Source organism: Poeciliopsis prolifica, unplaced genomic scaffold, assembly GCF_027474105.1.
Source record: "Poeciliopsis prolifica strain line A6 unplaced genomic scaffold, Auburn_PproV2 SCAFFOLD049, whole genome shotgun sequence".
Classification (NCBI taxonomy): domain Eukaryota; kingdom Metazoa; phylum Chordata; class Actinopteri; order Cyprinodontiformes; family Poeciliidae; genus Poeciliopsis; species Poeciliopsis prolifica.
Window position 1 is genome coordinate 4,012,407 of NW_026562424.1, and position 26,576 is coordinate 4,038,982.

The following is a 26,576-nucleotide window of genomic DNA, read 5'->3' on the forward strand; positions in this document are numbered from 1 at the left end:
AACATTTCTGACTAATAACTGGTCAAGAAAAGTCCAGTTCTTAAAATACTACTTTACAGAATACAACTCCTGAAAATAGTAATTTGTACAACAGTTTATTAAATCAATTTAATGCAAACCCTGTAAAAAAATAAAAAAGCCACAGTGAAACAATGTCTCCTGTCTAGATTTAATATTTGTTGATAGTTTGCAGGGGTGGATGACATGCTGCTATGTGCTACAAGTAATTTCCTGTGATTCAACAGGAGATGCAGGGCAGGATTTGGGACACAGTCGCCACTGACCTGTCGCTTTGAAGGAGCACACGAAGCGCCGCATGCAGAATGTCTCTGTCAACAGTGAAAGGCAAAGGTTATTATAAATTACTGCAAGGCAGTCAATCAAGAATTAAACATGGAGAGTAGAAAATCACAAAAAACAGTTTATGAAAACACTGAAGAGGGCAACACCTCATGCACAGAGAGGAAAAACGCAACAAAAATAAACAAGTATAATGAGATCATCCTCCATTGCCAAGGACACCGGCGTTGTGTTTCACAGGTGACTGAAAACTGTTTGACTAACAAAAAGATCAAAATATATAATCTGAATTGATTTCTGACTGTGAAGGTGAAAACCAACAGATTCACTTTCACCAGTGAATCATCACAGTGATACTTATTTGAGGTTATTTCAAATGTAATGGACACAGATATAAATAATAATAAATAAATAAACAGAAATAGATAAATTTGATTTAAAATTGATGTTAGATAAAACTTTATATGCTTTATTACTTTCATTTTTCTGGTATTCTCCAAAGTTCTGCTTGTATAAAATACACTAATGCTTGTATAACCCTAACCCTATAAAATATTAGCAGTAAATTTGAGTATTTAAGATAAAGCGACATTGTTAGGAAGTAAAAATGTAAATGTTGTCGATGTGCAAAGCTGAAGTGACCCAATTCCGATTTTTTTGTCAAATCAAATTGTTTTTTTCTTGCTGTGGTCGTTCACATTTCCAAATATACCTATACACCTATATCTAAATGCGATCTCCAGTTTGAACTGTAAACGACCTGAAAGTCTCCCGCGTGCGCAGTAGAGTAGAACGCTGCTGCTCGCGTTCTCACTAGAACCAGGAAGTTAGAGACATAACACCAGTTTTAAAGTCCCTCCAGTGGCTCCCTGTAGCTCCAAGAATAGACTTTAAAATACTGTTGTTAGTTTACAAATCACTGAACGGTTTAGCACCACAATACATCAAAGATCTGCTGTTGTTGTATCAACCTTCCAGACCTCTCAGGTCTTCTGGTTCTGGTTCTGCTCTGCATCCCCAAACCAGAACCAAGAGAGGAGAAGCAGCTTTCAGCATCTATGCACCAAAAATTTAAACAAACTTCCAGAAAACTGTAAAACAGCGGAAACCCTGACTTCCTTTAAATCTCAACTAAAAACACACCTGTATTTGTATTTGAAATGTAATATGTAACAATGTATTGTCTATTATATTTTGCATGACTTTATGTTTTTGTGTTTATGATATAAAGCACTTTGAAATGCCTTGCTGCTGAAATGTGCTATACAAATAAAATTTGATTTGATTTAGAGGGCGCAGTAACGTTACTGCTCAGTTTGACAACCGCCATAAAAAAGTAGTGCTCAGTGTTTGTGGAAGTAAATGTGGATGCTAAGGGTGGAGCATAGCTTACGATTTTCCAAGTTTGTTGTCCAACCAGAGCCATCATAATAACACCTTAATCCTCATCATCGCCCGCCATGGTTGTTGTTTTTCTTCTCGCTTTTGCGCGTATGATGGCGCAGAATAGTGTTGTTTGTCAAGTACCAACGACAATCAGGTCAGGTGAATGCGACCTGGACCTCCAGATTTAGGTTACATTTGTTGAGATCATATACGTATCGGATTCGAAAATAATCCGACCTGCATTGGATTATTTTCTGAAAAGATCAGATGCAAATCACATTAAGGCAAAAAAAAATCTGAATTGGTTCGCTTCAAGCTGCGGTGGGAACCCAGCATAGAGACAAACTCCAAGTTACTTTCATCACTGAAATGAAACACTTATAATGTTTTTAATTTCAAAAAGTGTTTGAAATATGACTTTTCTTTGACTTCCCCTACTACTTTGTGTTGGATTAGTAGTCTTTCTCAAACTGTAGTGGACGGACCACTGATGGTCCGCGGGCACCCCCTTGTGGTCCGGGAAGGTACTACATGTTCATTTTCTGTGACGAGAGGTCAAAGAGCGATGCTACACTTAGCATCCCAATCACTGAGGTTAAAAATAATAATGGATAAGTTAAAATTCAATTAACTAAATACAAACGATAAATACATGCGTGTAGTTTTTTATATTTTGTTGTTTCTGCCAAAGCAACTCAAGTCTATTTTACTATGATTGTGCTTCCAACTGTTAAATAGGCCTAAATGTTATCAATGGAAACAAGAAATGGTAGTAAAAAAGATCGTTTTTATGTATATGTATATGACATAATTTGAAAGCTTAGAAACCAAACTTTTCACAATATGTAAATAACTCAAAATGAATGGTTTGTGACAGCAAGTGAGGAAAGATTAATATTCTTATTTCAGGTTGTATATATGAAGATGTGTCATTGTGGGGCAGTTTAAAGTTAGATGGTCCTGGAGTGTTTGTTAAAGTTTGTGAAACGTTGCTCCAATATCATTTTGTTCAGTTTTATAGGCCCGTCTTCCTCACTGTGTTATATTTTGTAAGCGCATATCCCAAAGTAGGCATCAAGTTAAAGCACAAGGTTGAACAGTTTAGAGAAAAAGAAGACGGCAAAGGTTAAAGGGCAAACCTGGCAGCATAATCAAAGACTTTGTTGTCAAATAAACACAAACAAAAATTTGATAAGATGCTGGCTGTATAATGACACAGTGTGGCTGGTTTGCTTGCATGCCAAGTCAGTGTATTCACCATCAATATTATGGGTTAGTGCAGAACACTTTGCGCTGCAGAAGGATGTCCCAAGGAATTAAAGTCGCCATGTTAACGTCTGACTCTGTGCACACATGTTTTAGTCCCACCCATCATAACATAACATGCATCTACATATGCAGAAAGAGGGAGTGTTTATAAAGTCACACTTCTTTGCCATCCTGGACACTTACATGGCAGCACTTTGCCCGCAGAAGGTAGGTGTCACTTTTTTTTTTATGATGAAGTTTTGAATGCAAGTAAAGCTGTAACTTTGCAGGGCGAAAAATATGGGAGCAGAACACTTCCTGGAAAATGTGCGCTTCGTGTTATTTTCTGAGAGTCATCGTTGCGTTGGGTGCTTTCCACAGTCCAGTGAAGAATTTCTGCAGAATTTGGAATGTTTTTAAACGAAATTTTCAGAAAAATATGATGGTTGTAGCAGCTATTACTTTTACTGTTTACTGAAAAGTTGTGGCGACAAATAGAAATGAAAAATGCAAATAAATATTTGGAAACTATTGTGCAATGTAAGACATTTGTTAATGCTCAAATCAAAAAGACAGAGAATGTCTATTCTATTCTATTTTTATTCTATTCTATAAAATAGTAGTATGGAATCTATTCTTGCTACAGAATGGAATCTTGCAGATATATAATTTTTAAAATATTGTGTTTTCTATTCAATGAAGTTTCTATTATACTTTTTATTTATATAGGCTTGTTAACATTTTATTATTAAAATAAGGCTTCTTTTCCTGTTATTTGACATTTAATTAATATTTTATTGACATAATAGTTGAACCTCCCTATTATTTTGGCTGGAAGCTAAAAAGTTGAGTCCTGAAGACTCATTTCAAGTTCACCCCTTAAATTTATGAATAAAAATGTGTCCTCGATTTTGGCTTTTTAAGCAAAAAAAAAATGCATATTTACTATGCATATATATGCATATTATTCAAGATTATCTTTGGATATCCCTGCCTGCCACAGATTTAATGTTAAGTCATTTAAAATCTTCTGACCCTTAACTTCAACCTAACAAATTCACAGTTTAACCCTGAAACTAAAACCAAAGTCAATTTGGTTCCCATGTTTACAAGCAGTCAATGAATCATGGACTCCATCATCATATATAAACAAACAAAATCACAAACTCTTCTTTCTTAACACAGTCCAACTTTTTATGAACTTAGCAACTCTAAAAGTTTGGGGTTTGCAGCAACAGGAAGAAGATTTGGTTTTACTACTGGTCTTCAAAAGTTAAGTGATTATTCCAGAAAAAGTCCAAAGTAGGCATCATAAATGAGTCAACACATGTAACCACATTGGCTTCTATTAATTTGTGTTCAACCTTGAACTTATTCAAGCATTAAACTTAAATCACTTAAACCAGTTAGCTCAAACAATAATGATCCACCTTAAGGTTGTGAAATAAAGCACAAATCTCAAACTCCAGCTCTCTAAGGACAATGTCTTGCAACTTTTAGATGTGTCTCTACGTCAACACACCTGATTCACATAATTAGGTCCTTTGAAATTTGTTTCGGCTTTATTAAACCAAAGTAACATCTAAAAGTTGCAGGATGCTGTCGGCACTATGAACCCTATCGGTCTTTAGAGAGTAAGAGATTATGCAAAACGTCCTCAGTATGCAGCGATGCCCGGTACACACCCCAGACCCGCGGCTGAGCAGCATCATCCCAGTTTAATCTTCTGAATCAACTGCTCTTTGAACAGCTGTGTTTTGGAAATAAATCTTTTTGTTGTTACATGAAACTTCAGGTTTGATCTCAGATCAAATAGAAACTATGTAAACACAACAGAGATTTGATCCAACTGCAATGGAAAAAAAAGGCACAAACGAACAAAAAGTGTTCGTTTTTTCATTTTGTAAAATGTTTTTACAAAATGAAAAATTTTTTTATAAATTACATAATCAGATATAAAATATAAAGTTAAGTGGAAATGTTGGTATTTTAAGGATGAAAATGACAACAGTTCATATAAGTAACAAAAAAAAAAAGGTAAAATAAAATTTTCCAAATGAGTTTCTTCAAAACAAAAATCAGAAACTTTAACAAAATCTGCAGGCGTGTGTCTGTGTCTGGTGAAGTTTTGGTTAAAACATGTTTAGTTTTCATTCCAGAAATTTTACACAAGTAGCAGTTACTCGAAAGTACAGAGTAGTAAAAATACTCCTGAAAGTACCTTATATCCAACAAGTTACTTAAGTAAATGTAATTGAGTAGATATAACTCTGCTTTTACTTGAGTAAAAATATGATGAAGTAGTGCTATTAAACTCCCTGTCAACCACTTGACTATATTCATATGTTCATTTTTGAAATCATCTCCATTTTGCTCAATACTGTTTCTTTCAGCAGAAAGGAAGACAAACCTCCAACGGATATCCCAGTGAAAGACTGCCAGGTACACGGCACATACCAAACCACTCAAGACGTATTGACAGTGCAAACAAGTCGGTGGAAGGTGTCCAGAGTGATCCGTCGTTCAGGCTGCTGACAGAAACCAGCGACAAAGCAGATCCTGCAGCCCGTTTCCTCCTGAAACAGGATAGCCACCGTGTTTGCTTTAGACACAAAGCATCACCTTCCCAAATCCTCTTGATCCATGTCCAATTTGTCGGAGACGACTGTCCTGACTTGGTGTTGTCCCTGTTGCCGCTGTGGGGGAAAACAACACCCATAATATCTTGTGTGTTTGGGCCTTGCAGTAAAGCATGAAGGTGATTTTTATCTGATCCTGTGGTCTCTGAAGTCTTCCAGTGATCCAGGTCACGGTAATCTGACGTGCTTGAAAAGAAGTCAACTGGACCACGGCAGAAAGTTTAGTTGCCCTCTATCAAGCATATTGGCATTGCAATAGTATTCACGCCCCATTGAGTGTTTCCATTGTTTTATCACAAACTTGATTGTATTTGGTTGGGATTTTGAGAAATAGACCCAGACATGGTGGCGCTTGATGCTTTTTATCACAACTTCTGATCTGTTTCCATGTCCCTGTTAAAGACAAGCATCCTCACAGCATTATGCTGCCATTCCTATGCTTCATTCTTCATTCGCTTAACTTAATGAACAAACCACAGACGTCTTCCCAGAGTAGCTATACTTACAAAATCTGAAGTCAATCTCATAATTCCAACATTGTTTTCAGGATTCATATGTTTGTTTGTTTTTTTCTGTGACTCCAATCCTCTTCAGTTTCAGTTTCACTGTTTAGAGAACAACTGAAGACAGTTTAAAATGGATTTGAAGGCTGCACAAAAATGTATGACACACTGCAAAAACACAAAATCTTATTATCATAGTACACTTGAAATAAAACAAAGTTAACTTACAAGTAACTTTACAGCAATATATATGAGCTTGTTTTCACTCAATAAGTGCTAAATACTGATGGAAAATGTATTATGAGTTAAATAATGAATAACTTTTTTTATTGAGGAATTATTTACTTAAAATAACCAACTATATCTTTCTGAAACATTAATTATAAAATAATCTGGTCTTATTTCTAGTATACTAAGATATTTGCACTATAATTAGACCAAACGTTCAGTCATTTAAATGTTTCTGACGCTTCTCCTGTCATCCAAAATTAGGTAATAGAACCTAAAACAACAACAAAAAAATACAGGAAAAAGAATCAGCTGATTAATTACAAAAGAACTTCATGTTTTAACTGTATGAAGAAAAATCAGAGATAGTTTCCCAATAATTCTCTTGTTTCAACCAGAGTTTACTTCAACATCAGGCTAAGAGGAAGCAGATCTTCTGGTTGCGCTCTCTACTTATTACAAACAAGCCACTGTCTTGTCCGTCATTTATCTGACCCACGGGCCACGTACATGAAGCGGTCGCAGAAACCTCAGCTGCAAACCACATGCTCAGGCTGTGCTTGTAGGCGGCGCAGCTCCAGTTCATCCACCAGTCCAGTTCATTTAACCAGCAGCTGCAGCATGTCCTCACCTCCGCGTGCCTCTGTCCGCTCACAGGTGTGTGAAGCGGAAGGCGGAGATGAAGGAGCAGGAGCAGCAGGGCTACTGGCAGGAGACGGGCCGATGGGCGGGCTACGAAGAGAGCTTGGACCCGCACGCTGGGGTGTGGGCATCCTCCCAAATCTCCTACCTCACCTTCAAGAGCCTCATCCAGCTGCGGCGCACCATGAACACCGGTCAGTGGCAAACATTTCTAAAAAAATGCCTCTTTGGGAATATTGACTGTGTTTTGAAAGGTCTGAACTGAACCTTAGAGGTTTAAACATTGATTTATAACACACTGCAAAAACACAAAAGTATTTTTGGTCTGGTTTCCTGTGAAACATCTTAATATGTTTGAAATAAGAGAAAACTTACATGTAACATCTCAGCAAGATATAAGAGCTTGTTTTAAGTTTAACATTGATGAAAAGATATTAGCTCCACTGGCAGATTATTTCACTTATCAAATCAAATTACATTTTATTTGTATAGCACATTTCAGCAACGAGGCATTTCAAAGTGCTTCACATAATAAAAACACAAAGTCACAGAACGCACAGTCAACACTGAAACATTACATTTTGTCATTATTACATATCAGATTTTTGATTAACGTTTCACTGTTTCTGTTTCAAAAGCAACTCTAAACTGCTGGGTTTTACTCTAGACTTAAAGGAACTCAGTGTTTCAGCTGTTTTGCAGTTTTCTGAAAGTTTATTCCAGATTTGTGGAAAATATCTTGTCATGTTTTCTTATTTCTTATTTAGCACTGAAAAATAGACCAAAAATACTTAGTATTTCTGCGGAGAACTTCAAATTCAGGAGCTTAGCTACATTTGCAGTGCACACATTTTTTCTCAAAAGTACAGTACATAATTGAATTTTGAATCCTGCTTTTGCAAAATGGTGCGAAAGCAGATAATTTTCCTCGTGCTATTAAAATGTCTACTAATATTTCTCCTCTCAAGTTGTGACAATCTTTGACTGCGAGGAGAAAACTTTGGCTGCCATCGCTGAGAAGATGGTTGGCGAGTTGGTTAGCAAGAAAGAGATTAGATCTGGAGACCGCGAAGGTGTGCTGAACGCTCTGCTTCAAAACCGCAGGTATCCTTCGAGACGCCACCCAGCAGTGACTCAAACATGGTGACCTACATTTAGGCTTTCAGCTGAGGCAATTAACCAAAGCTCCACTCAGGAGGTTTGGGTTTAACTGCTTTAGTTAGAGAAAGTTGCTGCTATAACGCCCAAACCTGTGATTAAGGGAACCCATCACTGACCACCAAACAATCGGCCTGCAAGGCAACCAATCTTGACAATAGTTACCTTCCAAAACTTTATTATTATTATTATTATTATTATTATTATTATTATTATTATTATTATTATTAGTAGTAGTAGTAGTAGTAGTAGTAGTAGTAGTAGTAGTATTGTTATTATTATTATTATTATTATTATTATTATTATTATTAGTAGTAGTAGTAGTAGTAGTAGTAGTAATAGTAGTATTGTTATTATTATTATTATTATTATTATTATTATTATTATTATTAGTAGTAGTAGTAGTAGTAGTAGTAGTAATAGTAGTATTGTTATTATTATTATTATTATTATTATTATTATTATTATTATTAGTAGTAGTAGTAGTAGTAGTAGTAGTAGTAGTAGTATTGTTATTATTATTATTATTATTATTATTATTATTATTATTAGTAGTAGTAGTAGTAGTAGTAGTAGTAATAGTAGTATTGTTATTATTATTATTATTATTATTATTATTATTATTATTATTAGTAGTAGTAGTAGTAGTAGTAGTAGTAATAGTAGTATTGTTATTATTATTATTATTATTATTATTATTATTATTATTATTATAGTAGTAGTAGTAGTAGTAGTAGTAGTAGTAGTAGTAGTAGTAGTAGTATTATAGATTTGGTCACTCATTTGCCCCTCCTTTGGAGTTGTTACAGCTTCAACCATGATGTTTCAGAGTGTATTTTATGACATTTTTGAATATCGTTCCTGAAGAGCATTTGTGAGGTCAGACATTGATGTTGGACGAGAAGGCATGCTATCATGTATTACTCCAGTATGAAGCAAAAGAATAAAATCATTTTCAAAATACAATTGCATTTATTTTTAAATCAATATATTATTTTGGGATGTAGCTTAAATAGATAAATGAATAGATAGGATTTGGTTTCGTATTTATTAAATGATTGTGTTTTTTTTTTTGCATTTGCTGATTAGACAAAATATCTGAAAGTATCTTTGATACATCAAGGTACTCAGATTTTTTTTTTAATTTAAATTAGAAGATTTAATTGACTGACTTTTGTGCATTACATATGTGAAGAACAAGCTTTAAGCTTGTGACGTTTCTGCCTGTAGTGAATCCGCTGACCCAGAGAGCCAAAAGCTGACTGATGGGAAGGACCTGCACAGGTTTTCTGTCAGAGAAAGAGTAAGTTCCCCACTGGAACCAAGCTTTCCTTCTGATAAAACAATGAGGCTGCCTTTCAGAATAACCACTGATGTTATTTCTTTTAATTCTTCATAGAGGAAAGCATTTTGCATAAGACAAAGCATACAGCAGTGTTTCTCAATTCCAGTCCTCATGCCCCCCTCTCCAAAATGTTTTAGGTGTTTCCCTTCTGCCACACACCTGGATTTAATATTTTTATAACATTATAATATATGATTAACAGGCTTCATTTGAATCAGCTGTTCTGGAATAGAAATACATCTAAAACGTGCAAAGCAGGGAATTGAGAAGCACTGGCATACAGCAACATATACGCAGAATTGGTTTGTAACTAGTTACATTTGCTCAATTACATTTAATTATATAATTTGGTGAAAAAAAATTACTTTTAGGAGTACTTCTGCTACGCGATACTTCTTATTTTTACTTGAGTCTTTTTATTATGAAGTATTTCTACTCTTATTTGAGTAAAATTTCTGGATTTTCTACCCATTGAGTGAAAAACAAACACGATTTAACTAAAAATTCACCAAACACAGACACACACTGGCAGTTTTTTTATTGAAAGAAACTGGTTTGGAAACATTTTCTTTTTTCTGATTTTATTTAATGATCATCATTTTAGTCATTTTTAAATATTAAATGATTGATAATTTGATCTGTCACTCAGCACTGCAGACGTTTTACCAAATACTTTATCACTCTTACTTGAGTAATTTCTTACTCAAGAAGAAATTATTTTCAGTTACTTTCAATTACTCTGAATAAAATTGTACTTTTATTCAGAGGTGAGCAGAATATTAAAAAATTGTTCTCAAGTAAGAGTCGCACTGCTTCAGCACTTTTACCCAAGTAAAAGTAAATTGTAGCCATCCAAGAAATTACTCGAGTATAAAGGTGTTTGATAAAACGTCTACTCAAGTACTGAGAAACTGATCAAATTATCAATCAGTTAATAATTATGAATTACATCATTAGACCAAGAAATAAAATTGAGCTGAAACGAACTTCAAACCCTAACCCTGACGCACTTTAAGGCCAAAATTGACAATAATTTATACAAGTGACAAAATATGACAAAATGTTTTTACAAGAAACTTTTTCCAAATCAGTTTCTTTCTATATGAAACTTTAACAAAAACAAGATATTTTACCAAAGACTTAATTACTTTTACTTGAGTAATTTCTTGAATGACTACTTTTTACTTTTACTTGATTAAAAATATGTTGAAGTAGTGCTCCTCTTACTCGAGTACAAGTTTTGGGTACATTATTCACCTCTGCAGATGAGAACCTTCTTGAAGATAAAGTATATATTTTTAACTCATTTTTGTTTTCTGTGTTGACCAGAAAGATGAATGCGATCATGTTGAGGCCTCCATGGTGCTAGTAGGTGAGCTCCAATTTCTATTCTTATTTTGCCTGATGAAACTGGTTTCTTACGGCCATCAGTTTTATTTTATCCAAGTTCAAATACAACATTTACTTTGTCTCCTTCTGACCAGGAGCCTTGGACTTTCTGGAGAAAGCCACAATTGCTTTTGTGCGGCTGAAGGAAGCGGTGGCCCTCGACTCGGCTCTGGAGGCCCCGGTTCCCGTTCGCTTCATCTTTGTTCTGATTGGCCCAAGCAAGGCGGACCTGGACTACCATGAGACTGGCCGAGCTGCTGCCGCTCTGATGGCTGATAAAGTGAGACATTTGTCAAACATACCAAATTTTATATCAAATTATTTGTGAGAGAAATTAAAAATGTTTCCCCACTTTCTCCATCCAAGGTTTTTAACCAGGAGGCCTTTCAAGCAAAGACGGCCAGGGAGCTAACGGATGCCTTGGTGGAATTTATCAACTGCTGCATTATCATCCCACCCACTGAAATCAAGAATGAAGGGATGCTCAGCTCCATCATCAGCTTTCAGAAGAGACTCCTGAAGGACAGACTGCAGTCTCAAGACCTGGCGCTCCGCAGGGATTCCAAAACTCGCAGAGGTGAAAGCTACTTTTAAAACCACTTCTAGTAAAAATGTGCAAAAATATATGTTTTATTGCAGGAGCATGATCTCACACTCATATTTGAAAATGTACCTGAATTATATTTTAACATACACTTAAATTGCCATAAATTTACAAGATTTATGGAGATTTATTGCCAGATGAAAATAGCTCAGACATAAGTTGGCCATATAAACAGTTATGGTTATGACTTAACAGTTTCAAACAAAGATGAAGAATCCCTGTTTACCATGACACCAAACTCAGTGGGTATGCTGGTAAGGTAACAATATTCAATGGTTAGAGAACAGTCACAAAGAGTGCAGTCTTGACTTACTTATAGCATTTATTTATTTTAAGTCTTTTTTATTTTCTTTTACTTTTTTTCAACTAGTGGAGCTAATAAATGTTGCACCAAACCACACACAAAACAGCAGCACCACTGTTTATTAACACTAGTTAATCTGACAAGCTGCGAAATAATGATTGGTGAATACTCTCATCACATCTAAGGGGAAATATCTCTCTGGAATTGAATCACTATTTAACTCTGGAGCAAGATAACCAGATAAACCAGGATGGTAAAGATGGTAAATTTAGCTTATAGTCATATGAACAGGTGGGAGCATTTAGAAAGCATTAAATCAATAAATAGTTGTTCATAAAATTGAATTTCCATACTTTCAGTTGATCCTTAACTATTAATAAATAAATAAAGATACGCTGTGAATTTCTCACTCTTGATCCCAGTATATCCTCACTATTCAGATTAAATTAATCTACTCAATTACATCTACTTCAGTAGTTTTTTTTAATCTGCTTTTTACTTTTACTTGAGTAATTTCATCATGAAGTATTGCTACTCTTACTTGACATTTTCTTTTGCCCAACTTTGTTATTTTTTGTTACTTATATGAATTGTTGTCATCTTGTCCCTTAAAATACCAAAATTTCCACTTAACTTTATATTTTGGTATGTCTGGTTATGTAATTTTTAAATATAAAATAGTTGATCATTTGATCAGTTAGTACTTGAGCAAATATGTTTTTACTCTCAGTTGAGTAATTTCTTGGACAGTTACATTTTAATTTTAATTGAGTAAAAATATGTGAAATTATTGCCTCTTTTACTTGAGTACAATTTTGGGTACTCTGTGCTTCCGTTGGTAAAAAAGCATCACATGAAGTTAAAAAAACAAGACAGAACGTGTTCAAATTTACTTTATTTATGACCAATATGTTCACCAACATACAAGTTTGGGAGCAGTTTTAATTTGACAGGATTTCTCTGCAGTTTCTATAGCGAGTGGAGCTTCTGTTGAAGATCCCCTTTCACGCACCGGTCGGCCATTCGGCGGGATGATTCGAGACATAAAAAGACGCTACCAATACTACAAGAGTGACCTCACCGATGCCCTGAACCCCCAGGCTATGGCCGCCATTATTTTCATCTACTTTGCTGCTTTGTCTCCTGCCATCACCTTTGGAGGCCTGCTGGGTGTGTAACCAAATTGAAATCTGGTTTTATTTTTCAGATAGAGTCCCTGAATAACTTTCAAACATTTCCCTCTTTAGCTGATAAGGTGGAGAACATGATGGGTGTGCCGGAGCTCCTCATCTCCACCAGCATCCAGGGTATCATCTTCTGCTTCGTCGCAGCTCAGCCCATCCTGGTTATTGGGTTTTCCGGCCCTCTTTTGGTGTTTGAAGAGGCCTTCTTTGCTGTGAGTTTTAACTGTTGGGTTTTAAAAACGTTTCATCATGGTCACGGCTCACTTCATCCCGAGTTTTCTCTGTCCAGTTCTGCAAGTCCCAGGACATCGAGTACATCGTGGGGAGGGTGTGGGTCGGGGTGTGGCTCGTCGTCATCGTGGTGATCGTTGTCGCCTTTGAGGGCAGCTTTCTAGTGCGCTACATCTCACGCTTCACCCAGGAAATCTTCTCCATTCTCATCTCCATCATCTTCATTTATGAAACCTTTGCCAAGCTAGGAAGGGTAAACATATATATATATATATATATATATATATTCTCTCTCCTCAAATAAATCATCTCACATCTCTTTGTTAACTCTCTGTCAACTTCTTCTCAGACCTTCAAGGCGCATCCACTGATTCTGAATTACGATCATGTGAATGCAACACTGGAAAACCCCTGGCACCCAAAGGTGGAGAGGATCACTGCGTATGACAACCAAACTGGAAACACGACGGTGATTGAAAACACTGTGAAGCCACCGTACCCGAACACGGCCCTGCTCTCCATGTGCCTGATGTTTGGCTGCTTCTTCATCGCTTTTTTCCTGCGGCAGTTTAAGAACGGGACTTTCCTTCCCGGAAATGTGAGTCATTAAGTCCTTTGACATTATTATTGCAGGTTATTTTTTTAGATTTCATCACTGAATTCCAGCTAGATTAAATTTTGAGCTTTTTGATATGGCTTAAAAATGAGATCTTACATTTTTCATTACAGAACTGATTTCTGATTTTAAGAAAATAAATCTGACTATTTTCTAAAAAGGAAAATGTGACTTTCTTTTCAGTCATCTCTTCTGAGAGTAGTTAAAGCCAGGCTACAAATAAAATACAGTCATAATATTGACTATATAAAAATGTCTTAAGACAAGATGCTAAAAATTGTCCATTTGAGTTTTTATTTTTTGTATTAGAGTTCTCATAAAATTACTACTTCATTCTTCAAACATTATGACTTCAATCCGATAATACTGACATTTTTCCCATATTATTTTTACTTTATTCTCATATTACTGTGACTTTCTTTTTGTAACATCATGACTTTATTCTTGTAATAAAAAAATCAATTTATTGAAGTACAGAAGTGGATTTAATAATCAACAATTTTGGATTTTGCCTGTCTCCTTCAGGTCAGGCGCTTGCTTGGTGACTTTGGAGTTCCCATTGCAATTTTTCTCATGATTGTTGTGGACTATAACATTGAAGATACCTACACTCAGGTTGGCCTTTTATTTCAAAGCATCCATGGTAAATTTGAAAAGACAGTAAACCTCTAATGTCCTGAACTGACAATATTTTTACTTCTGATGTGCAGAAACTGGTTGTTCCTAAAGGCCTGATGGTGTCTAATCCGGCCAAAAGAGGCTGGCTTATCAATCCCTTTGGGGAGCACAAATCTTTTCCCGTCTGGCTGATGTTTGCATCCTGCGTTCCTGCTCTGCTTGTCTTCATTCTCATTTTCTTGGAGTCTCAGATCACTACGTGAGTTACAGTGTCCTGCAAAAACAGATATATCTATTGACTTTTTCTATATTTTGTTACAGCCACAAGCTTTAACAAAATATAGAGGTAATTTTAAGGTAATTTGTTCAGATTTTATGTGACAGAGCAACACAGAGAAGTTTGAGATAAATGTTTTCTTTTTCACATGTTTCTGATGGCAAATAAAGTATTTTCTGCCCTTTTTTCTCTAAACCACCCTGGTAACTTTGAAGGAGCTCAGGGAGAATCTGTCAACATGACAACTATGAACCATGCCATCCATAAATTTGGTGAAAAGAAATCTACTCCCAAAGAAAAGCCAATAGTACTCCGATTTACATTTGCCACAATGAAGAGGGTAAACATCATCTACAAAATTATGTTATCATTGATTCTGATCAAACAGGTGTTTCTGGCCTATATGCCAAAACGCTGTTTTGAAAAACTAACACTGACCATTATACTGAATGCATCTTCACTGCAGAAGAACATGGAGGCATTAGCATCATGCTTTGAGGAATATTTTTAGCTTCTCAGAGTTCAATGCACAATGGATGGCTGGACAAAAACCTGTGAAGAGCTGAATAAACCCCAATGTAGTTTGTGTTGTTCTGCCACTTAAAATCCAAACAAAATATCTTGACACTTGGGGTTATGAAGTGTCAAACTGTGGAAAGGTTTTGTGATTTCCCTCTAGATCTTTAGCACCAGAGAATGTGGCCTTTCTTTACCTTTATTTATCCCTCCTGTCTTTGAGCAGTCTGATCATCAGTAAACCTGAGCGGAAGATGGCCAAAGGCTCCGGGTTCCACTCTGACTTGCTGATAATGGTTGGCATGGGCGGACTCAGCGCCATATTTGGTGTGCCTTGGCTGAGCGCTGCCACGGTCAGATCTGTGACCCATGCCAACGCTCTCACAGTCATGAGCAAAGGAACAAAACCCAAGATAGAGAGAGTAGTGGAGCAGCGAATCAGCGGCATTGTGGTAGCTCTGCTTGTTGGTAGGCCCTGCTTATTGTCTTCTTCTCATGCATTGATTTCTGGAAACGGAGATTCTTTTATGACAAAAATATCCTTGTACATCCAGGTTTATCAATTCTAATGGAGCCAATCCTAAAGTTGATTCCCATGTCAGCTTTGTTTGGGATCTTCCTCTACATGGGAGTGACGTCACTGAATGGTATCCAGCTTTGGGATCGCATGCTGCTTCTCCTCATTCCAAAGAAATACCATCCAGATGAACCTTACGCCACCAGAGTAAGAGTTCTCTCATTTTCACAGGAGCTGAAAAGCATAACACAGAAAAGAAGCGTATCAAAAAACATGTAGATTCAATATGTAGGTAATTATACGTAGCGATTTTATCAATAGTTTTTTTTTCATACAACGTCGGCCTTCTACCACCTGAAGAACATTTTCAGGAATAGATGACTAATGTCTGAGCAAGATCTAGAGAAACTCATCCCTGTGTTTATCGTTAGTCACATTGATTATTGCAACAGTGTCTTCACAGGTCTGGCTAAAAAAAATCCTCCAGCCGCAGCTGATCCAGAAATCTGCTGCTCAAGTTCTGACTAAAACAAGGAAGCTAGAACACATCACCCCAGTTTTAATGTCCTTACACTGAGAGAATAAACTTTAATATACTGTTGTTAGTTTATAAATCACCCGTTTAAAGATCTGCTGCTGTTGTATGAACCTTCCTGACCTCTTTGGTCTTCTCTGGTCTGGTCTGCTCTGCAGAACCAGAACCGGAGCAAACATGGGGAAGCAGCTTTCAGCTTCTATGCACCACAAATCTGGAACAATCTTCCTGACAATTGTAAAACAACCAAAATACTGAGTTCCTTTAAATCTGGACTAAAAACTCCCATGGTTAGCATTGCTTTTGAACCATAAGTGAAACATTACATAACTTAATAAAATGTTGTTTCTATTGTTTATGATTTTGTATTTTTGTGTTTTTATGATGTAAAGCACTTTGAACAGCCAAGTTGTTGAAATATGCTATACAGATAAACTTGATTGGTTGATTGACTGACTGATTGATCATATTGAAAACCTGATTTGCTTGACTGATATTTGTGTATGTTTGACACAGGTAAGCACAGGACGAATGCACCTGTATACGGCCATCCAGGTAGTTTGCCTCGGCATCCTGTGGCTCGTAAAATCCAGCCCGATATCCCTTGCTCTTCCCTTCGTTCTCATCCTCACCATCCCTCTACGAACGGTCATGACTGGACGTCTCTTCACCGAACTGGAAATGAAATGTGTAAGCGTCTTCTCATTATTTAATGTGAAAAATTGCTCTGTTGCATGCATAAATCCCATATTTTGTGTTTGTTTTAGCTGGATGCTGATGACGCCAAGGTGATGTTTGAGGAGGAGCCTGGACAGGATGTGTACTGTGAATCTCAGATGCCTTTGTAGACATCTGAAATAATGGCTGCTGACACTTTTTTTTATCCTAAAAGAACTGCATAGTTATTTTATTTTAGGTTCAAGTGAATTTTCAATTCCTTGATACGCAAGTTATTTAATATTTATTTACTGTATCATGATAAATGAAGATGCAGATTATATTTATTGAGGGTGATTACTGACAGCTTTAGCATTTTCTGGAAAGCCCCTTAGTTTAGATATTCTTAGAAAAATTTTTTGCTTATGCATTTTCAAAGCTAAGCATTTTATGATTTCTGTATTTTTACAAAAAAATAAAAAAGCTTGTGAAAAAAAAGGCTCAAATGTATTTTCATGGCTGACTATCACAAAACAACTGTTAACATGCTCTCCATAAAATATAATTCATCTTTGATGCACTGATATTGTCAGGGGCTTCCTGGACGAGCCCCCAAAATATTGATAATTTGAAATTCAAAACTGAGAAAAGAAAAGCAAGCTTGACTGATTATTGAAATTTGAATGTAAATGGAGAAGAAAGCACTGACTGAGGAAGACTTGATCTAATTTTAGCTTCTCACACTAGAAAGTATAGCACATCTGCATTTTACACAATATTTTTATGGAATGCATGTGAACTGAACGTTAGTTGGTCCATGACAAACAGAGGAGCGTTTTACAAGTAATTTAAAAAAAAAAGAGAAGATGTACTTTTAAAATGATTGCATTCGCAGCCAAACTTGTATGTCTTTTCTGTGCAACTACACAGAATATAATATTAGAACAATTTGCTTACTCAAAGTCAAATTCTGATTAAAAGGTTTTGTCATTTATATGCTACTTGTGCAGCAAAATTCACGTATGCTTTAACATAGGACAACAGTGGTCTTTTGCAATGCAAAAGATGGCGGTTTTTGTGTTTTTAAACACTTTTTTGCTTGCAGTTGCTATCTTTTTGACTTCTCAAATGTAAATGTTAAAGGAAAATGTATTAATTCTATGTCTTGTTGGTTAGCCTTTTGTTGGAGTTACAGGTACATCACATCCAATCTATTTATCACTGAATTTAGAAAAAAATCCAACACATGACTCCTTCATTATAAAAGTTAAAGGGTTGCAAAAGGATCTGTTATATTTCTATTGCATTACTGTAACGGAATCACAAGCAGAAAGCCAACCCTGAAGTTGTTCGAAGTTATAATAAGAAAATGTGCTTTTTACACCAGTGCTACAACACAAAATGTGTGCTTTATGTTAATTGTTTTAAAATGTTTTTTAAAAGGTAGTCATCCTAAGGAAGAGACGCATTAAAAACCGTGAGGTCACCAGCTGATTGTCAAAACAGACACACACACTTACTGGAAAAAAAACAAATTGTCGTCCAGGTCAGATCTAATAGAGTAATAGATTAAATTCAGGGCAATATTTGTTTTTTCCCACCTTCAATTTCATGCAAGGCAGATTAGGTCTCCGAATACATTTTAACTTCCTTTTTAAAAGTACAAAATGTATACAAAATAAGTTTTCAGTACTTTACATATGTGGATGTGAAACTTTCACAAGAATAAAAAGTGGTTGATTAAAAAAAAGCAAGTTTCATGTTGTTTTCTAATGCTGCCAGATTCTACCACTTTAAACGCAACATTCTCATTTAATGTCTTTTCCCGTTGCTTAGCGACGTTTCTATAGTCTCGTTCCTGATTGGCTGTTTCCTCTGAAAGGCTCCGCCTTCATGGACGCTCATACGGAAGTTCCATTAAACATGCAGCATCCCGGTCCAAACTCCACTCCAGTAGATGGCAGTAATGCACATCAATACGTTGCTTGCTAACCGAAGAAGAAGAGGAAACAGGAAAAAGTTGTATTTAAACAGAAACACTCGCCATGTGGTTTCTACAGACTTTAAATGCGTTTCAGGTCGCTACTTTTGCGACAGTTTGAATGAATGACGAGACGGTTGTTATTTCCCTGCTGGTTTTCTGGCGATAACCGGAAATAGAGCGGAAAAAGTTGTGAATCCTTCAGGTTTGTTTCTCACATTTTCAACGTTTTTCGCTTGAATTTTTAAAATGAGCGAAGCGGTAATTGAAGATGGCGAATCAGGTGAGTACGGCTAACTGAAGCTTCTTTCTTTCTGCTGCCGCCTCAATAATTTAGCAGATTATTCAACCGTTTTCTGTGCGAAGGGGCTGAATCTGCTGGATGGACGCAGGGAAACCTCCAGAAGCTCATTGCTTCTCTGAAGGACACCCTCCCAGAGAACGACAAAACGCAGAATTATATCCGAGGGTTGAAAGCTGTAGACTGGGATAAAGTTGCATTCCCCCCATTTTCTGCAGGTGAATGCAAGGAGAAATGGAACAGCTTCATGGAGAAGGTGAGCAGTGTACATGTTTATTTAGATGCTGGATTTTCTGCAGAGTACACAAACTTTTTACTCAAATAAGAGTAGCAGTACTTCAACATATTTTTTGCTGAAATAAAAGTAAATAGTAATAATCCGAGAAACTATTCAAGGAAGAGTAAAAATGTATTTGGTAAACAGGCTTCTCAAGTACTGAGTAACTGATCAAATATTCAATAATTTAATGTTTAAAAATTGCATCAAAAGACAAAATATAAAGTGGAATTTTTTTTGTATTTTAAGGAGGAAAATGACAATAATTTCTATAAGTAATATAAAGAAAATTTATCCAAATCTTATGGAGCTTTAACGGGAACTGCAGGTGAATTTTTGGTTAAAACGTGTTTGTTTTTCATTCAGTGTGTCGAGAATCCAGATTTTACTTAAGTAAAAGTAACGATACTTTATGATAAAATTACTCAAAAGTAAAAAATAAAGCGTTGTAAAAGAAATCCTCCTAAAAGGCCTATTTTTTCAAAGCAAATCACTCAACATATTGTACTGGAGTAAATGTTAGTAGTTAGTGTCCATCCACCCCTGGTAGTGATTCCTTCACGACTTGAAATGGTATAAAATTTGATTAAAGTATCTGTTTGGATATATAGAAAAAGTAGGACAATGTGGAAAGATATTTATGTTTTAGTTGTTCTCTTTACTGTTGTCTAAATGTTGGATTCATTCATCCATTCATTCATTAGATGCATAGATTAAGCACATCTGTATTATTTTGTTATATTTACCTGTATGAAGTGGAAATACTTCAGATTCTGAACTAGTGCCAAGATAAATCAGCCTAACTTTCTCACAGTCAAACCTCCTTTTATTGAAACAGTCAAAAATTGTAAAATAAGCAAAGTGTGACAGTGTGCTGCTGAAGATTTGAATGTGGCATATCTGATCCTCTCTCTATTATCGCTGTTCCTCAGATGCGCAGATTTCGCAGCCTTCCTGAGCTCCTTGATGAAGCTGAAGAATTGCTTTCAACCCCCTCCTGTAAAAAAAATGTAAGTGATCAACCTTCAAACTTGTGTGACTGTATTGAAGTTTGGTACTATTTAGTAAAAATGTTCCCAGGATGATAATATGTCCTTGTTTTTGTAAATGTGTGGTTTATTTTTCTTGCAGATTCACCCAGACCTCCCAAAACCACCTTATCCTCCGAAAGGGGCTTATATTCAGAAGAATATGTCCAAGTATGCGAGGGAAAATCCAGGGGTGAACGCAGCGTTAATCACAAAGGCCCTTTCCGAGGAGTATGAAAAACTCTCAGACGAATATAAAGTAGGTTGTCTGTCGTGAGCCAGTTTGTAAAACAGTACTTGACATCTCAAAGAACTGACATTTTAAAGACTATTTTTTTATATCTTTAGGCTGAAGATGCAAAGAAGTACCTCATTGCATGTGAAGAATACAACAGAAAGATACGGAGCTTTTGGTAGAAAAGCAACTTTGGTTTTCTCATTTGATTTGGAAAAATTGCCGGTCTAAACTTAATGTAAAGCAAGTTCTTTTGTCGTTTAGCAAAGACAACAATCTGCGTCTTCCTCCTTCTAAGAGGGCCAAAAAAAGGAAAAGGATCGTCCTTGAAGGTGTGAGTGATTTTTCTCTTTCTCAGGAAATGCTGCTTGTTGCTCACATGGTTATCAGGTTTAAACTGTCCTACTCTGTTCTGCTTTGATTAACAGTAAATATTGGTTAATGGTTCCTCCATTCTAGGAAAGAATAATTTTTATCACATTCTAAATCTATTTAAGTATGAGTGGAAAAGATAGTATGAAAAAATGTGTTGCTTTTGGAAATTATCCCTTATTCTTATACTTAAAAGAAGAAAAAAAAACCCTGAATTTTAAAAACGTTTTCAAATGGCAAGACTGATTAATATTTAAGTTACGTTAATATTTTTGACAAACGTATTAATCCTTTCAAGTGTTGTTTTATCAAGTTGTGTTTACTTTTACCTTTTTTTTTTTTTTTTTTACATTTCTTGATAATTAGGATATCATCATATTTGTTAAAGAAAAACTGGGCAAAAAGATAAACGGGGCAGGAAAAACAGACTGAAAGAAGAATAAATTCTGTTTTGGGGTTTCTAGTTTAAGAGTTTTTGTATGTTAGAGATAAACAGTAACGTGTTAAGAAGAAAATTTAAAAATACTGCACTATTTTGTACTGAAAAATGTGTAGAATCATTGTTAGTGGTTAAGTATCTGTTACTTTTTTATTAATTTGCAGGGAGGTAAAGGCTGCGGAAAATACAAAGGTCTTCCTGAGAAACCACCTGGGTAAGTAAGACTCACTGTCCACCGCTTTGTTCTTTCATTTTATTACAAGTAAACTGTCTTTATTGTGACATTTTTTTCAACTCTCATTGCTCAACAACTTTAAATCAATCCATCGATGATTATTGCAATCACATTTAAAATACAATCGTAAAAAAAAATCTGAAGTGACCATACCTGCATGAATTCACTGTATAAAAATCCTTTAGATAAAGTGAGAAGGTTTAGTTGTGAGAAATTTTATTTGGAAATGTTTTTCTTCTTGGATTTATTATTTTGTGATAATTTCTCTTTATGATTTCTTTTATTCTTGAAAATACTTGTAGTTTCTTTGCACACATTCTCACTCAGTATGTGTGCAAACCATTGTGAGCTCAATGGTGGTGAACTTGGGAATGCTTTTCTTTCTTTTTTACCAAATACTTTTTAAATTTTACTTGAGTATATATATTTTTTATTAATACTTTATAGTTCAACTTGAGTATATTTTTGGTTTCTCTTCCCACCTCTCTTCAATAGTCTTTTTTTTCTCTGCAACACAAAGTAGTAAAGCTATTTTAGCCTAATGAAGGTAGGAAAAAAACCTAATCAAATTCAAACCACAATTAGATATTTTGAGTCTTTTTCACTTTGTGATGGATTTTTATTTATTTATTTTTTAGATTTTACAATTTGATCATTATGTTGTTTTTTTCTGTATTTTCAGGCATGGATATGCTCTGTTCCTCGTAGAACACTCTCAACCAGGCAAAGCAGGCGAGACTTCACATGGAGCCAGTTTTGTTCGGGTTATGAGTCAACGCTGGAAAGAATTGAGTGAAAATGAGAAACAGAAGTACAATAAACGTTGTGCAGAGGTATTAACAACATAAATTGTCCAACAAGAAAAGGATGACATCTTTTCTTACCTCAAGTTTAAGCACAGTTTGTTATTTCAGATGAAGAGAAAATACGAAGCCAAGCTGATGAAATATCTGGATGTAAGTAAGGTTGAGAGTTTTCAACTGCAATATATATATATATATTTTTTGAGGGGCGTGTTTAACTCCCCAAGCATTTCCGCAGCTTAACTTGTAAGATCTGCTTTGTCGTCACGGAAACAGTCAGTTGTTTGTGCTTTGTTTTTATGTTCTTCAGAAGTTAAATGAGGAGGAGAAGAAGAAGATTATCGAGGAAAAAGGGATAAAAATCCCGAAGAATATACCGGTAAGCTTTCATTTTGTACTTTTTCTCGGATGTTTGAAACTCACAGATGTGGTGACTGCGGTTGTGAGCTCAATGGTGTTGAAGTGATGACATTCAAACCCAGCAAACATTTCTGAGGCGCATCAAAAAACCCATGTTCTCCTTAACAATTTAATGTTTAACCTACCGACAAACATTGTGTGTGCGCATCTTTTTCTTTTTTTTTTCTTTTTTTTATGTTTGAACATCTGAACTTGCAATTCAAAACTACTGGCTGTCAAAACAGTTGGGCGGAGTTACTTAAGTGCTACCAGATGTTTAATTAACACCTTGTGGTGCTTTAATGTTTCAGTGTTCCTATTAAATGTTTGTTGGCATTTATTAAACATGTAGTTGCGCTAATAAACGCCATGTGGCACTTTCAACTGTGTTCAGGAGATGTCAGGGTATGCTGGAAAGTGCCAAGTTAAAGACCAAAATGGCTTGCCGTAGAGTTCTCCTTGCCTCTTGTGATCAATGTTGTGCAGAATCACCTCGTATGAGAAATACGTCAAAGTTCTGTTCTGTTCAGGTCTAAATCTGAATTAATTTATGTTCACATTTCACCACCAAAGCTTTCTGAATTGAGTTTAAGGACTCAGCATTTGTTAATTGACTTTTATTATTATTATAATATGCTAATTGAAATTAGCTTATCATTTAATTTGTAACCTGGGGTTTTCCCGGGGTTTAATTCTCTCCTGTTAACTTTATTTACATAAACTTGTACCTCAAAACACAGTTCAGAGCCCCCTCCCCCACGTCTTCTCCACTCAGCTCCTCCAGACTAGCGGCAGCAGCAATTGGTGGACAGCTGGTGGAACTGCACATCTGCAGGACTTGCATGAACTATTTCTCAGTCCATCGCTCCAAAAAACTTTTGAAAACAGCATAACAGATAAATGCTGTTGCGATGACATCCTGAAGGTGGAGTGGCAGAATCAGAAGGAGCTTCTTAAAGAGTCAGGCACCTAATTTCAAGGCCTCATTCTGAGAATTTCCTCTAAAATTTTGCGTGTTTATTTCACTGTAGGACCAATACGTGATACAACCGGGTGAGCCGAAGATGCCCTCCCAGTGAGTATATAAAATGCTGTTAAAAAAAAAATCTGTTAAATGTATCATGATTGTAGTTGTTTTCTCCAACGGTGACACATCAACTTATTAGATTTTGGAAATAAAGTTTCACTTATTTCAATCAAAACTGACATTTAAAATTAACCTTTTCTTTGCACAGGTTATGTTTCTCAGTTTTCTGATTATCTGAAACATTTAAGTATAATTAAAAGCAAAACCACATTGTGAAACCAAAATAATATTTTTTCTCAAAATCCAACCTGAAATCTTTGCATTTTTTCCCTTCAGATCTGGGTTTCTATATTTTCGCTCAGATATGTTGAAACATGCCGGGAAATCTATGCCAAGAAAAGAGTGCATGGAAATGGCCCAGAAAGAATGGCACGAGCTCTCAGACATGAAGAAGACTCGATATGCTGAAATAATTCAGGAAAATATGAAAAAATACACAGAAGAGCTGCAAGCGTGGTTCCAGGTATTCATCAAGTCATTCCTTTTAACTTCACTGTTTGAAATTTCGGCTGGAAGTTAAAATTGTTCTGCATTATTTGCGTAGACGCTGACTCAAAAGGATCAGAGGGTTTACTTGAAGAAAAAACCCAATGTAAGTTCTTTTAATGCATTTTTTTTATTTCTAGATACCTGAAAGAAAGTTTTTAATCATATCACCTTCTGTTTTAAAGAAGGCTATTTTTCTCCAGAAATATATAGACGAGTCTCCTAACCTCGCTTCAGTAAGTATAAATATGATGATGGCACAATTTTGATTTGCTTCTAAAATATGCTCACACCTTCAACTTTTTAATGCACAGAAACATAAAGCTGATCTGAAATGCATTTGGCAGCAATTGATTAATTTTATGAAAATGAAAATAGATGACTGGAATACACAGATAAAAAAATGAATGTATGTTCAGTTTTTGTTTGTTTTTGACACACAGGACTCAGAGGAAGAGAAGACGAGTAGAAAAAAAAAAGGAAGAAGAAAGAAGAGGAAATTATGAGGAGCAAGGTTGTTTACTTTATACCCTGCATAAAACACATGGCCATCTGTTTCTCTCCATCTGACATTAAATCACATGAAACTCTCAAACTTTTAGGTCAGATAGTTTTCTCCAAATTATTTCTGTTTGCTAAATGCCACTAAGTTTAACTACATTTCTTTTTATATTTGATAGAATTCCATTTTGAACCTAAAATGTCAAACATTTTCCACAAGCTTCTCAAAATAAATGATTTTCTTTTAGGCTTTGAATAGCTTTCCAACTTTTTTACTTGCTGATTATAGCTAAATACTTCCAGTCTAATTTCATTAGACCAGACAACGTGTCTCCAATAATCAGGTTCTTGTCTCTTACGCAGTACCATCAGTGTTTTGCAATTCTGTGATTGCAGAAATTTCTGAAAATAAACAGATCTCAGAATTTATTTATTTTTTGTTCTAATGTATGAAATTTTCTGAAAGAAAAAAACGTTGGGTTTAAGTGACTATTTACTCCCATCTGCAGGTTATTTCAAGTCACATAATCATACTTTATTCTTTTTTACATTTACATTACAAAATTACAAAATCACTGTAATTTTGATTCCAAAAAGAATAAAATTGCAAAACAATTTTGAATCCTTCAGCTTTAATTCTAGTCGTCGTAAAGGATTGATTGTAAATATTTTTGATGTAAAAAAAAATACATTTAAAATCTATCTTATTGGTACGTTTTGCATCAATTTATTAATTATGTTTTTATCATCAGGTTGACAGCAAAACTAGAAAGGATGGAAACACGTTCGAGGCGAATTGTTGATCACAAATCCAGATGGAGGATTCTCAAACAACTGGTTTCTACGATGGAAGAAACGCCACCCAGGAGTGCTGAGAGGTGGTGCTGTTAACTTTCTGCAGGGTGGAAGATGCAGAGCTGAAGTTCATGCACCTAAAAAAAAAATCCAAATAATGCCACACAGAAATCTTTGGCTTGGACTTTGCTTATAATGTTTCCAACTACTGGATATAAGAATGCTTACATATTTTCATGTCATTCATAAGGAATTTTTTTTTTTTAATTTAAATTGTATAAAGTTAGAGAAGTAGCTTTAATGAAGCCAAATTTTTTTCTGTTTAGGTGTTCAAATGTTACAGATTTGTTTGTTGCTGCTTTATGATCCAGCAAATATGTGCCAATAAAATAAAATATTTATGTTGCTTTTTTATTATCTTGGCTTTCATCTAATTAAATTAGATTATCAATGTTGGTGTGGTTGGTACTTTTAAATTGATAAATGAGCCTTATCTGAACTCGTACGTTATTGGATTTGACTGCAGAGCCTATCCTCTAATTGGTGACAAAGTGAATAACATACAGATGTACATAAAAAAAACAATCATGAAAAAAGAACTACAGTAATACAAAATATATTTGTGTAACACAAGAAAACTAAAGTTATCGAGAAATAGATGCAGTCTAGGGAATTTGTAAATGATTACACAAAATTTATATTTTCAAGTTATAAAGTTTCAGTTTTCATTTAGAGTATGA

General features: G+C 35.3%; 2 protein-coding genes across 3 annotated transcripts; both read left to right on the forward strand.

The window, feature by feature from the left end:
- Window positions 1-3,069: 3,069 nt before the first annotated feature.
- Window positions 3,070-18,661, forward strand: slc4a1b (solute carrier family 4 member 1b (Diego blood group)). The gene is made up of 18 exons (XM_055058013.1): window positions 3,070-3,162; window positions 5,331-5,376; window positions 6,962-7,140; window positions 7,915-8,050; window positions 9,335-9,407; window positions 10,779-10,821; window positions 10,934-11,118; window positions 11,205-11,415; window positions 12,713-12,916; window positions 12,994-13,142; window positions 13,220-13,414; window positions 13,511-13,759; window positions 14,303-14,392; window positions 14,488-14,654; window positions 15,415-15,656; window positions 15,743-15,912; window positions 16,757-16,930; window positions 17,008-18,661. The coding sequence occupies exons 3-18, from the start codon at window positions 6,984-6,986 to the stop codon at window positions 17,086-17,088; spliced, it is 2,526 nt and encodes an 841-aa protein (XP_054913988.1). The 5' UTR covers window positions 3,070-3,162; window positions 5,331-5,376; window positions 6,962-6,983; the 3' UTR covers window positions 17,089-18,661.
- Window positions 18,662-18,909: 248 nt separating this feature from the next.
- LOC129377751 (nucleolar transcription factor 1-like) lies at window positions 18,910-26,250 on the forward strand. Of its 2 annotated transcripts, none has more exons than XM_055057889.1 (16): window positions 18,910-19,161; window positions 19,245-19,435; window positions 20,389-20,466; window positions 20,588-20,743; window positions 20,833-20,897; window positions 20,984-21,053; window positions 21,695-21,744; window positions 22,448-22,598; window positions 22,680-22,721; window positions 22,879-22,947; window positions 23,999-24,042; window positions 24,331-24,517; window positions 24,599-24,646; window positions 24,726-24,776; window positions 24,984-25,054; window positions 25,794-26,250. In XM_055057889.1, exons 1-15 carry the CDS (start codon window positions 19,128-19,130, stop codon window positions 25,044-25,046), a joined length of 1,299 nt encoding a protein of 432 aa, XP_054913864.1. In that variant the 5' UTR covers window positions 18,910-19,127; the 3' UTR covers window positions 25,047-25,054; window positions 25,794-26,250. The 2 variants fall into 2 exon arrangements, with proteins under 2 accessions (XP_054913864.1, XP_054913865.1); XM_055057890.1 differs by having other exon boundaries at window positions 24,729-24,776.
- Window positions 26,251-26,576: the final 326 nt, after the last annotated feature.

What these genes read in the sequence shown, in the direction of transcription:
- slc4a1b (XM_055058013.1), top strand. Translation starts at nt 6,984, where the DNA reads ATGAAGGAGCAGGAGCAGCAGGGCTACTGGCAGGAGACGGGCCGATGG. An exon ending in TTGAAGATACCTACACTCAG is followed by an intron (nt 14,393 to 14,487) that starts GTTGGCCTTTTA and finishes TCTGATGTGCAG; the next exon opens with AAACTGGTTGTTCCTAAAGG. An exon ending in CCGAACTGGAAATGAAATGT is followed by an intron (nt 16,931 to 17,007) that starts GTAAGCGTCTTC and finishes TGTTTGTTTTAG; the next exon opens with CTGGATGCTGATGACGCCAA.
- LOC129377751 (XM_055057889.1), top strand. Translation starts at nt 19,128, where the DNA reads ATGAGCGAAGCGGTAATTGAAGATGGCGAATCAG. An exon ending in AAATCCCGAAGAATATACCG is followed by an intron (nt 22,948 to 23,998) that starts GTAAGCTTTCAT and finishes ATTTCACTGTAG; the next exon opens with GACCAATACGTGATACAACC. An exon ending in AGCTGCAAGCGTGGTTCCAG is followed by an intron (nt 24,518 to 24,598) that starts GTATTCATCAAG and finishes TTATTTGCGTAG; the next exon opens with ACGCTGACTCAAAAGGATCA.